This window comes from Chiloscyllium punctatum, chromosome 17, assembly GCF_047496795.1.
Source record: "Chiloscyllium punctatum isolate Juve2018m chromosome 17, sChiPun1.3, whole genome shotgun sequence".
Classification (NCBI taxonomy): Eukaryota; Metazoa; Chordata; class Chondrichthyes; order Orectolobiformes; family Hemiscylliidae; genus Chiloscyllium; species Chiloscyllium punctatum.
In genome coordinates this window covers 74,558,125-74,571,045 of record NC_092755.1, presented here as the reverse complement: position 1 = coordinate 74,571,045, position 12,921 = coordinate 74,558,125, and the positions used below count along the sequence as shown (strand labels likewise).

The 12,921-nt window shown below is 37.6% G+C and overlaps 1 protein-coding gene across 2 annotated transcripts in view; it reads right to left on the bottom strand.

The window, feature by feature from the left end:
* The window catches only part of LOC140487985 (sarcoplasmic/endoplasmic reticulum calcium ATPase 2), a 92,312-nt gene that overhangs the window by 28,440 nt on the left and 50,951 nt on the right, over positions 1–12,921 (bottom strand). For both annotated transcript variants that reach the window (XR_011962980.1, XM_072587492.1), the window contains exons 6-9: positions 10,694–10,774; positions 8,626–8,711; positions 2,232–2,696; positions 1,018–1,106 (exon numbers count right to left, since the gene is read on the bottom strand). Coding sequence is in view for 1 of the 2 variants with exons in the window: in XM_072587492.1 (XP_072443593.1) it covers positions 1,018–1,106; positions 2,232–2,696; positions 8,626–8,711; positions 10,694–10,774 (721 nt within the window). In the remaining variant the exon portion in view is untranslated. The remainder of the gene's footprint in view (positions 1–1,017; positions 1,107–2,231; positions 2,697–8,625; positions 8,712–10,693; positions 10,775–12,921) is intronic.

The following is a 12,921-nucleotide window of genomic DNA, read 5'->3' as shown; positions in this document are numbered from 1 at the left end:
TTTGACAACTTCATTTATTTATAATTTGTTCCCACCCCAAATATCCAAAAAGTTATTGCCTTTAATATGATTAGCTTCAAGATTAAGCCATTCACTGACCTATGACAGAAGTCTAGAGGCAAATCCAAATACTTTGATTAAATAAAAGGTTATCTACCAAAATTAGTTATCTTGTTGGATTAGGGCCAAACATCATAAGGGAGTGCTAGATTTCAAAAAGGGCACACAAACTTGGGATCTAGGTATTTGTTTACCCAAATAAGTACACAATATTGAAAAGAAAAGTTTGATTACTATTTGAACATTGTTGAAATCAGGTTTTAACCAAGGTCCAATGGATACAGGAGGAATTTATCCATATTATACTTGCCACTTTTTGAATTTGAGTGTAGGTATTGAACATGTTTCATTTATAAAGCCTGAAAAAGAGTTTTTGAATTCTATCGTCTGGAGGTAGGACACAAAAAACTAGGTCACAGATCTTTGTAACCATACAAATATATGTGGTCATGTCCTAATCCTGCCATTTCTACTACCTTCTGATGGACAGTTCACTACTGGAGATGTTGCATCCCTGTTTAGGTCTCTATTTGCATTAGCATTGCATGCTGTTATTAGTTATCAGGTTCACCCACTACATCCTCTTGGAAAAAAAAAGAGCGAAAATGGTTTTCATTTCCTTCTCTTCACCCTCCCCTGCAGAAAGATGCACTAGATTCGTGGTAATTGCATTGTGCAATTGTGATCAATTTTCCCAAGTGCCAAACATCAATATAGTCTAAAAAGTGTTTTTTTTGGGGTTTTATTATCCATGGCGTGTAGGAACAAAAATCTAATTTAATTATAGTGGAAGCATTTTCTTGGAAAATTGGTGTATACTAAATACATTCACACACTTCAAAACCTAGGGTAGATTACAGGGCACGCACAACTGGCCCATACTTTTAAATTGAGTTGAACATGTTCAAGTTCCAGGTTGAAAAATAAGTTTGAAAATGAATGAGTATGTGTACTTACACTTGTCCCTCAGGACTATAGGTGGAGCCACTTACTGAAAACTCATTCAGAAAACACTGTTCACCTTCAACTTTGTCAACAATGAACATCTAGGAAAATGACACAAAGCAATGGACAGTCTAAGTGAAGAATAGCATGTCAACTGTTGATCAAATCAAAATGACTAGAAAGATTTATTCCTCAATGATGACAAAACGCGTTACCTGACACAAAGCTTCTTTTACAGAACAAGATTCTACTGATTGTTAAAGAACACTGGATCAGCATTTAGCTCTGTTGCTGCATGCACGCACAAGTCTTTTTTCTGGAAATAGTTTTAAAGAATTGAGATACATGTACATGAAGCCCTAGATAATCTAATACATGCAAAGATTTTAGTCTATGGAAGTGCCTCATGAGATCAGAGAAAGCAGTGAGAATCTTACTGTCTAGGTCAAAAGATTCTTTACACCAAGCTGGAGTAGAGAAATCGTACTCCCACAGGAGTCCGTTTTTTGTTTATCTCATGGACTATCAGGTTACTTTAGCAGCCAATTTTGACCGTATGACAGCTCACATAAATCTTGCACATATCCTACAAGCTGAAGATGACACAAAGGACAAATGAACTAATTTAAACTCTTTCAACAGTTTCAAGATCTGTCTGTAGTTAGTGACTTGAGATTTTAAGTTTGTGCTAAAAGAATAACTTTTTTAAAAATGTTTCAGGTTAATTACCACCAAATAACTTGGCAAGATGCTACATTTTTAATGCAAGCACACATTAATAAACCCAAACAAAATGATGCAGACACACCACAGTCTAAATAAAAGCCAACTAAATCTATTTCTAATGTAAAAATTCTAATCATAAAACAGATATTAAGTTTGATAAACATTTGAAGTGCATTTCACCATCGATTTTATTCATTGGCATTTTGCCATTCGAGTTGCACTCTCCAGAGGATGTTGCATAAATTCCCACGTGCAATGTCAATTGAAGGACAAAGGGATAAGAAGAAGAAGTGCAGACTGGGACAATTATTTTTCAGGAAAATAGAACTTTGCTTCAGAAAGATGAAAAGACTTCCAAGCTCTGAGTTTAATTCTCTCACTTCCCATCCTTCCATTCCACCAAACATTAAAGAGGCCAACAGTGCAGAGACAATCCCACACTTTTAAGTTGCTTTAAAAAAATGTAAAAATAATCCAAAATGTGCTGTAAAAACACGTACCCGGCAGACAGACATCTGATTTGTAGTGAGAGTACCAGTTTTGTCAGAACAGATAACAGAAGTGCAACCCAACGTTTCAACAGAGGGCAAACTCCGCACAATAGCATTCTTCTTTGCCATTCGCCTCGTGCCGAGGGCCAGGCAGGTAGTAATAACAGCTGGCAAACCCTCTGGAATAGCAGCAACAGCCAGAGCAACTGCAATCTTAAAATAATAAATGGCACCACGGATCCAGGAGCCACCATGTACAGGATCATTGAAGTGGCCAATGTTTATGATCCAGACAGCAATACAGATGAGTGAAATAACTTTGGAGAGCTGTTCACCAAACTCATCAAGCTTCTGTTGAAGTGGAGTCCTCTCTTGTTCAGTTGCTGCCATTTCATCACGAATTTTTCCAATTTCTGTGTTTGTACCAGTGGCAACAACAACTCCAACTGCCCTTCCAGCTGCAACATTTGTACCCTGCAAGAGGAAAAGCAGTACATTTACCTCAAAATGGGGAGTTAGCAACTTCTACCTTAGATTAGATTACCTACAGTGTGGAAACAATCTCTTCGGCCCAACAAGTCCACACCGACCCTCTGAACAGTAACCCACCCAGATCCATTTCCCTCTGACTAATGCACCTAACACTATGGACAGTTTTAGAATGGCTAATTCACCTGGCCTGCACATCTTTGGATTGTGGGAGGAAACCAGAGCACCCAGAGGAAACCCACGCAGACACTGGGAGAACGTGTTGAGTTTACACGGACAGTCCTATATTAACAGAACAGCTAACTACTAAACAAACTAGAAATACAGAGCTGTTTAATCAGTAATTAAGAGAAAATTCAAAGGTGATATTGGTGTCATGGTAATGTTCACCAGATTAATAATCCAAATAGCCGGAGGAGATTCATGGATTCAAATCCTACCACAGCAGCTGGAAAAATTTAAATTCACATAATAGATCTAGAAAAGTCACTTAGTTTCAGTAAGTGACTATGAAGCACGGAGCTCACTAACATTCTTAAGTGAAAAATCTACTATCCGTACCAAGTGTGCCCTACATGTGAGCCCAGACTGACAGCAAGAGAACTCTAAACCAATGTCTGTAATGACCCAAGTCCCTCAGTTTGACTGTATTATATGATAAGTTACAAATGATAGCCTTTACAGTGACAACCACATTCCATTAACTAATAAAAACTTTCCTTTGTGTCTGTACTTGGTATATCTATTCATTCAGGTATCATCTCTACCACTTCACTAAACACAAGGTTGGTTGGCATCCTGAACAATTTGATTGTGTATGCAATACCAATCATTTGTAAAGGCAAGGACTGATTTGGGATAGTCAACATGTGGGTTCCCATGCGCAAAGACATCTCATTAACTTGACTGAGTGTTTTGAAGAGGTGACAGGAAATTGATGAAGGCAGAGCAATAGATGTTGTCTACATGAATTTCAGCAAAGCTTTCAATAAGGGTGGACTGGTTGTAAGGTTAGATCACATGGGATCTGGGGGACCTAGCCATGTGGATACAAAATTGGCTTGAAGATAGGAGACAGAGGGTGTGGTTGCTTTTCAGATTGGATTGGAGGCTTATGACCAGCAGCGTGCCACAAGGATTAATGCTGGGTACACTGCCTTTCATCATTTACATAAATGATTTGGATGTGAATATAAGAGAGGTATAGTTAGAACATTTGCAGATGACACCAAAATGTGAGAGATGTAGTGGACAGTGAAGAAGATTATGCCCATGTACAACAGGACCTTGATTAATGGACCAATTGGCTGACGAGTGGCAAATGGAGTTTAATAAATGAGGTGATGCATTTTTGTAAGGCAAGTCAGGGCAGGACTTATACAGTTAATAGTAGTGCTTAGAGACCACTGCAGAAGAAACAGACCAAGAGATTCGGTTGCATATTTGCTTGAAAGAGGTGGTGTAGGTAGACAGGGGAAGAAAGCAGCATTTGGCACACTTGGGACATCATGTAGCTGTACAGGGCATTGGTGAGGCCACTTTTACAGCACTGTGCTCAATTCTAGTTGTCCATCTATAGGAAGGATATTGTTACACTTGAGATGGGGGCAGAAAGATATTGCTGGGATCGGAGGGTTTGAGTTGAAGAAGAGATTAGGCTAGGGCTTTTCTCCATGGAGCATCAGAGGCTGAGAGAAACCTTACAAAGGTTTATAAAATCATGAAGGGCATAGATAGGGTGAACAACTAAAATCTTGTTCCTGTGGTGGATGAATCCAAACCTAGAGGACATAGGTTTAAGGTGAGATGGGAAAGGTTTTTTACGTAGGAGAGTAGTGCATGGAGAGAACGAGCTGCCAGAGGAAGTGGAGGAAGCAGGTGCAATTACAACATTTAAAAGGCATGTGGATGGGAACATGAATAGGAAGGGTTTAGAAGCATATGGGCCAAATGCTGGCAAACAGGACCAGGTCAGATTGAAATGTCTGGTTGGCAGGGACAAGTTGGACCGGTCTGCTTCCATGCTGTATGACTTTATAATTCATAGCTTCTTACATAAGAAATAATTCAAAACATCAATAAATTTCATTCAAGAATATTCAAGTAATTAAAGTTGTCTTCGAACCACACTAAGATTAATGAAGAACCTATAAGGGTAGTTGGCCCATTTAAAATGATCTTCCACGATTTTCCCAGGCCATTGTGTTGTCATTTACATTTACTTGAGGTTGATAAAACATTAGGTAACACCAAAAAAAGATGCATTGTAATATACAAAAGGGATAATATTCCTGAAAAAAAAATTCAGGATCAGAGTATAGTTGGAAAAAACTTCTACTAAAAGAGGAAAAGAAAAAAAGTCTTTTCAAGTACGAAAAAGTCAAATAGATAATCCAAATACTGCTCCCCAAAGCTAGCCGTGACATCCAATTATAATTTATAGATATAGTTAAGTTTCAAAACACTACCAGGATATGCACATAGACAGCAGTGAATTGAGGGGTGCGTAGGGTAGGTTATTTTAATTTAGATTATGGACTAATCCTCAGCACAACATTGTGAGCTGAAGGGCCTGCTCTGTGCTGTATTCTTCTATGTTCTATGATATTCCAGAAATCAATTTTCCCTCCAAAGGCTCACATTCAAGAATGTAAACTTAGTGACAGCCATCCAATCAAATATTGAGACTTCTGCCACTATTCAACTTACAGCATTCGTGTTGGTTGGACTGTGAGCATGAGCAGTTCTACAGTTTTCATCATAGTTCAGTTGGTTACAGTACTCTTTCCTCTATGTCTTAGATGACTGACATGGTAGTCAAGTATAGGCATATGCCTAGCAAGGAGATGATTGCCAAAATCAAGACCTCTCAACAATGCTTACTTGTACCAGATTGAGAAACAAAACAGCAAAGAAACTCAAACTAGTTGAGTATATTCTTATACAAAAAAAAATTCACACCATCATCCATGAACTACAAGCACCCTACAATCCCCAACTACCTGACCTATAAACTTGCTCTCCTAAATCATCTTTTATCAATAGATTCACCTATTTCAAATTTAGTAATTCTCAGTTTGCAAAGATCTGCTCTCACATATTGTTGGATAAATCTTCAAAATGTAGGCATTCAAACCAAGTGCCATACAACAGCCAGAAACAAAAACTTGATTTTTATAGGATTGTTTAAATCAAAGACAGCTTTACAATTTAACTGGGAGCACTCGTGCTCAAAATTTGATTTTTAATTGAAAGCTGTAATTTGGATAGGGGGTAAGGGAGTGTTCAAGTTCAAAATTAAAATTTGTGCGATTAGATTGTAAGCAGCTTTAGCTTATGAGCAGATGATAAAATTTCAAAATTGATAACCCGAGGGGAAAATGAGAGGCTAACTGAGGAGATTTTTTTATGTGGCTTGCAGCAACCCAGAGTAAATAGCAGAAATTACATTTGTTCTCTCCCTTATAGATTGGATTATGGAGAAGACCATCTGTGGGACAGTTCAGATGGTAGGTTCAGCCTGTAAGTGCAGGGACTCCTGTGTCACTGGAGAAGTAGAAATCTGCAAATTGGTTAAAGGGATGCCAGTTTCTGGAAACTATATCAAAACAAGCGTATAAAACCAGTGGCCCAAGTGGTCTATTAAGACAGTACATCTGGACTGAGGAGTGTTGAGTATTATGACAATGCCTTCCCCATGAACTGGCAGTTCAGCAAAATAACTTTGCAGTGGACTGTTTAGAATTCAGATTCAAGGATCTACTTTTGCCAGACACGATGCGACCATGAAATTATACAGTTAGAATTGTGTAAATGGGACCATTTAAAAGTCAAGATGAATTAAAGTCTTAAATGATCCTCCTCAAAGTGCCACTTTAAAAAAAAAGTAAATTTTAGTGATATATCTAAAGTTAAATTTATAAAACTCAGAATTTTGGACTTTGAGATATAAGGATATTAGCTTTCCAGCTTATACTTATCAGCACTAAATGATCAGTAACCCAATGTATATTACCAGTTCACACAAAGACCAAGAATTCAAGGAATGAATGCTAATGTGAATTCAAAAGAGCACACAAATATAAATGCACTAAAATAGATCCCAAAAGAATCCACGTAAGACTTCATTTTACACTCAATGAACAGGATTGTGCCAGGCTGACAGGGATCATGTTTAAGGTGAGTGTGCAGGCTTTTCCTAGAGTTCTGGGGGTTCTATCAAAGGCTCTTCAGCAAAGAAAGTCCTGCCTGTTGAGAACTACTGACAAATGGAGAGGCTAACAACATCATTGAGTCAGAGACATACAGCATGGAAACAGATCCCTCAGTCCAACTTGACTATGTTGACCAGATATCCAAAACCAGTCTAGCCCCATTTGCCAGCACTTGGTCCACATCACCCTAAATATTTCCTATTCATATACCCATCCAGGTGCCTTTTTAAAGTTGTGATTGTATCAGTCTCCACTATTTTGTCTGGCAGCTCATTCCATATATGCACCACCCTCTGCACGGAAAAGTTGCCCCTTAGGTCCCTTTTAAATCTTTCCCCTCTCGACTCTCCCACCCCAGGGAAAAGACATTGTCTATTTATCCTATCCGTGCCCCTCGATTTTATAAACCCCTCAGCCTCCGATACTCCAGGGAAAGGAAAAACAGCCCTGGACCCAAAGGTCCAGGATTAGAGCACAAGTCAGTGAAAGTGGGATATGGGGGAGCAACCCTCTGTGAATGAGAGAGAGAGATAGAGGTGACTTTTGTGTTTGGACCACTGCTCTGGGTCCTCTTACAATTAAGTGAGCCTGGTAATCATCGGTCACGACACACCACAAGTTACAGCCATTAAATACACTAAAAAAGGGAAGAAAACGCTTTGCCTGCTTTTATTTTACTGGACTTTTAATAGAAAACTGAATGTAATACTGGCAAGGACATTCAACTAACAACTCACCTTGCAGCCTTTAAGACAGCAAGAGATCAGAAATCAAGTGAAGATTCAAATCTGTACTCGATCCTGACAATTACAGTATAACATACCATCATGTCAAAAACCAGGAAGAAACAGTAAAGAAACAGTGGGATTATAAATTCAATATTTCCTTGGCAAATCAAAAGAGCTCCAGTTGGAAAACCCACTTTGGTTAATGCATTAAATCTGTGATCAATTTTAATCTGGCACATTTTCTGGTGTTGCCACTGGCTATGCCAAGACCTACAGCCTTAAGGTCAGCTTGGGGAGAAATCTGAAAGTCTTCAATTGTAGAATTAGCATTTGAAATAGAAAACAAACTTACAGTCCCACTTCTCTCCTGTAAAACTAGTTTTACAAAATTCAGTATTATATATGCAACAAAGATGGCAAAATATTAAAAACATGTTAACATTCTATCATATTTGAATACTGTCCAGAAGATTATGGCAGCAGGTCAATCCTACAATATTAAGTCCCTGAGCCAAAGCAATTTCTTGGCATCAGTTTTCATTTAGAGCTACTCTTTACTACTGAATGGTTTGGTTTTGTACGTATAAACAGCAACAGATTGAAACTATATGTGCCTGTAATTTCTGTCTGAGACACGGAAGGAGTAAAAAATATTAGGAAAGTTTAAACAAATTTGCTTTACTAGAAAGAGTCCTATTTGAAGTTCAAGGTAGTTAAAATTCAATTTAAAATTACATTATGCTGGGAAAATAAAATAATTCCAGTATAACCAATTTGATAACTGAAGGGTGAAATGGCTTTTTATTTTTGTATTTATAATCTTATGATAAGTAGAGATGAGTATTTGGGTTGTGACAGCTTGAAAGCATTGCCTATTCTTAAGTAGGGGTGCAATTAAATATAGGAGAAAGTGAGGACCTGGAGGTGCTGGAGATCAGAGGCATTTTAAATCTAGATAGTCAAGTGGCTTACAGAAAATAGCATGTTCTTTTTGTCTTGATTCACAGCACGAGGGTCAGGTACTGGATCAGTGTGTTTGATGATCGACACAGATTCACCTATGCAAGAGAAAAAACAAAAAATATTTAACTGTCACCCAGATCAAAGTTGTCTTTTCATTATGAAGGGGACACCTGCACGTAAACAGACAAGACTGCAAAATATCAAGTTTTAGAACCAACATAGGTAAACCTTTTGACTCAACGTAAGCCACGGAGAGACCAGGTCATTTTCTATACATAATGTAGCTGGATGTCTGTTTGCCAAAAGTTTGAAGAATTCTTAAATATTCTTCACGTCCATTTTATCTTTGTTTTACATGTTAAATTACACTAAAATGATACAGATCGGTTGAATATTACCCATTAAATGTTTACAACACTAATAATGCAGTGTGTTTGAGAATTGCAAGTATCCAATAATTTAAATGAAGCAATGTAAATCAAATAAATCAAAATTTAGTCCAATGTTTGGTTAAGTGAAATCAATTTGAAATTAAAAATTAGATCTGTAGGGAGTTGCAATGTATGCAACTAGCTATCAAAATATTTCAAGTTTAAATCTTGAAATTGTCTTTTCTATGCACAATTATTCCTTTCCGTTTCACCTATATTCCAGATTCTGTACATCGCAATTTAAACTACTCATGGTTAACTAACTTGATTAAGATTTTTAATGAGCTAACAGTGTTGAGGGAATAAAATTTGACAGTGTATTTGTAATCAACCCTCTCAGACACACCTTTACAAGCAGTTGCAACTTGAACCAAGACCTTCTGGCCCAGAGGTAGGGACACTACAGCTTCACCAAAAGACCCTGAAGTTTTCACCACCAAGCAATCTCTGATGACTTAAATGTGTACCACTGCTGCTTTTACCATAACGCAATAACCACTATACGCCCACATGGCTAATGCAGTGTACATGGACTTTGAGGCTTTTTGATAATGAGTCATGTAACAGACTTTAATGCTGACAAGTCAACAGAATAAAATAGATAGCAGTAGTAGGGATACAAAGTTGGCTGACTGTTGGTTGTCTGTTTCTCAGACAAGGTGCAGATTCCACAGGATTTGTTATTAGCACATGCAGTACAGTTTCTCAACAGATTATCGATTTAGACTTGGACACAAAAGGCCTAATTTCAAAATTTGCTGTTGACATAAAACTTGGAAGTAAAAAAGTAAAACTGTGGGAAGGATAGTGACCAACTGCAAGAGCATTGGCAAGCTGCTGGAGTAGATAGGCATGCAGATGAAATTTAATGCAGGATGTTGCCATGTCTGACTTTATAATTAAGTCAGATTTTAGGAAGTAACTTTTCAATTTAGGAATTGAATTTCAATATAGGTAAATGGAAAGTCTTTTTTTTCAGAAGCTGGTAAACACACCTGCACTATTTCAAAAAGTAATATGCATTTAATAAATAAATCCAGAGTTGAAAGTGAGAAAACTTGAACAATGGATGAGTCACCTCTAAACTATTGGCAGGAATAGGAGGTCTAGAGTTATTCGGTAAGGAACTAAAATTATCTGTGTTGTTCCCAGATCAAAGAGCCTAAGGGTACCTTTGTATGCAAAACGACTTTTTGGTGGGATCAAAAAAAATCTAAAGACAGATGTTAAGCTCATTTAAAAATGTTAAAAATGTTTACACAGTTCATTAAATCAACACTATTTTCAAGATAAAAGATTAGTTTACTTCGTTTTTTTGAAGGATCCAAGTCTTTTTTTAAATTCATTCACGAGGAGTTTCTCTGGCAGGGCCAGCATTTATTAAAGTATGCCACGTTTCTATGGAGATGGCCTATAGAGAAGTGTACTTCTTTGTAGCTTTGCACAGAATACAAACAGTTCAATTTGGGAACAGTTGCAGGGTAGAATTTGCCCAGTCCCCCAAGCAGTTAAATGAGCAGAAAAGGGTGAAAATAAATAATGCAGAGTACTATCAGCAAAAGGAAAAACAACAGTTGAATTTATGACCAAGAATTCAAGTTATACAATAAAACTATTTAACACATTGAAAAGTAACATGACATTACCTGTAAGAATAGATTGATCTATTCTTAGGGTTGTTGACTTAATTGAAGTCAGTCTGATGTCAGCAGGAACCTTGTCACCAACTGCACAAACGAGAGGAGTATAGTATTACATTTCAGATTGGTATCTTTAATATTAAAATAAACTATATTTCACTTGACAAAATATTTAGTGCCAATCTGCCCTATAGCTAGTGTATAACCCAAAACTCTTCTGCATATTCAGTGTACAACCACCAACACATTCCCCTTCACCCCCAACACACCCAGTCTTTAGATTAAGAATGTAACCATCTAAAGTATATTATAGTTTTAATTCAACTTGAATGAAGTTATAATTACCATTGAGGAAAAGATAGAAAGTAAATAATACATTTTAACCACCCAATTTAGGCAATGGCGTTTACCCTGCACAAGTTTAAAGACATTGTTAAATTATCATTTCTAAATACATTAGTCAAAAACTTTGTTGTTTCTTTATAAACAGAACCTTCCCTGATCTCATCCAAAGCTCCCACCCATTTCCAATGTATCCAGCAATACCAAATACACTAAAATACTAAATAGGGTAGCACAGTAGCTCAGTGGTTAGCACTACTGCCTCTCAGCACCAGGAACCTGGGTTCAAATCCCACTTCTGGTGACTGTATGTTAAGTTTGCACATTAAAAATGCAGGGGATGCAGACAGTGGAAATGTGGGGTTGGCTTAAGGAACAGATATTGCATGTCCTTGATAGGTATGTCCCTGTCAGGCAGGGAGGATGTGATACGGTAAGGGAACCGTAGTTTACTACAGAAATTGCAACTCTTGTTAAACAGAAGGAGGAGGCCTATGTGTTGATATAGGATCTGTTTTGGGACCGCTACTGTTTGTCATTTTCATAAATGACAGACGCAGGCATAGGTGGATGGATTAGTAAATTTGCAGATGACACTAAAGTCGGTGTAGTGGACTGTTTGGAAGAATGTTACAGGTTGCAGGGGGACTTAGATAAACTGAGATGTGGCAAATGGAATTCAATGCAGCTAAATGTGAGGTGATGTACTTTGGGAAAAATAACAGGAAGGCAAAGTACTGGGACAATGGCAAGATTCTTGATAATGTGGATGTGCAAAAGGATTTTGGACTCAATATACAATGGTTGGTGGAAACAATGTTTTTTGAAGATTTTTAAAGAACTGATTGTTTTTTGAATAGGTACAGAGCTTTAAGAAATTTCAGAGGAAGGGGCTATCGTAATTGAAGATTTTTTAAACCAAACAATGAGAAAATCCATATTTCCAAACTTTGCTAACCCAAATACAACATAAGAAACCAAGGTTACAATCGGATGGACCCAAGCAGAAATTTGAAGATATGAGAAGTTTAGTTTAATATATTGGGATTCAGGTACAGGTCAGCAAGAACAGGAGTCGAGCAGATCAGGACTGAACCACTGTTTTGGTGAAGTGGAGCGCTTGGTTTGGAGTGTGAAAAATGTGACTCCAGCAACAAGCACATTTAAGAATATTAAGTCTAGAGGTAATAAAAACATGGATATCAATGCTTCTAAAAGGGTCCTGTCATTGATTGTATGCTTTCCTCATACATTTGTCCTCCCGAAGTATAGGAACCTCACTTGTCCAGATTAAAAGTCATCTACCATTTCATCAACTTTTCAACTTAATTTATTGTGATGTATCCTTTGATAACCTTCCTCACTATCCACAATTCAATTTTTGTGTCATCTGCAAAATTAGTAATCAGGCTACTTACATTTCTATCCCAACACTGAATCTTGTGGAACACCACATCCTGTCAAAACCCCCAACCCCCACCCCACCAAACCCTCTGTTTATGACCAAGCCAATATATCAAACTCACCATGATCTCATCTGACTTAATCTTCTGGTCCAGCCCACCATAAAAGGATCTCGTCAAATGCTATAGCAAAGTCCCATGTTGACAACATCCACTACCCTATCGTCAATCATTGTCACTTTCTCAAAATTGAAATTGGAGGCAGAAGACCTCCCCCACATAAAGCCATGCTGACTATTACCAACAAGTCCATTCTTCTCCAACTACAAGTAAATCCGGTCTTTGAAGAATCTTCTTCAATAATTTCCCTATCACTTACATAAGGCTCATTGGCCTGTAATTTCCAGAATTAACCCTGTTACCTTTCTTCAACAAAGGAATAAATTGGCTATCCTCCAGTCTTCTGGGATTTTGTATTCTCATTATCCC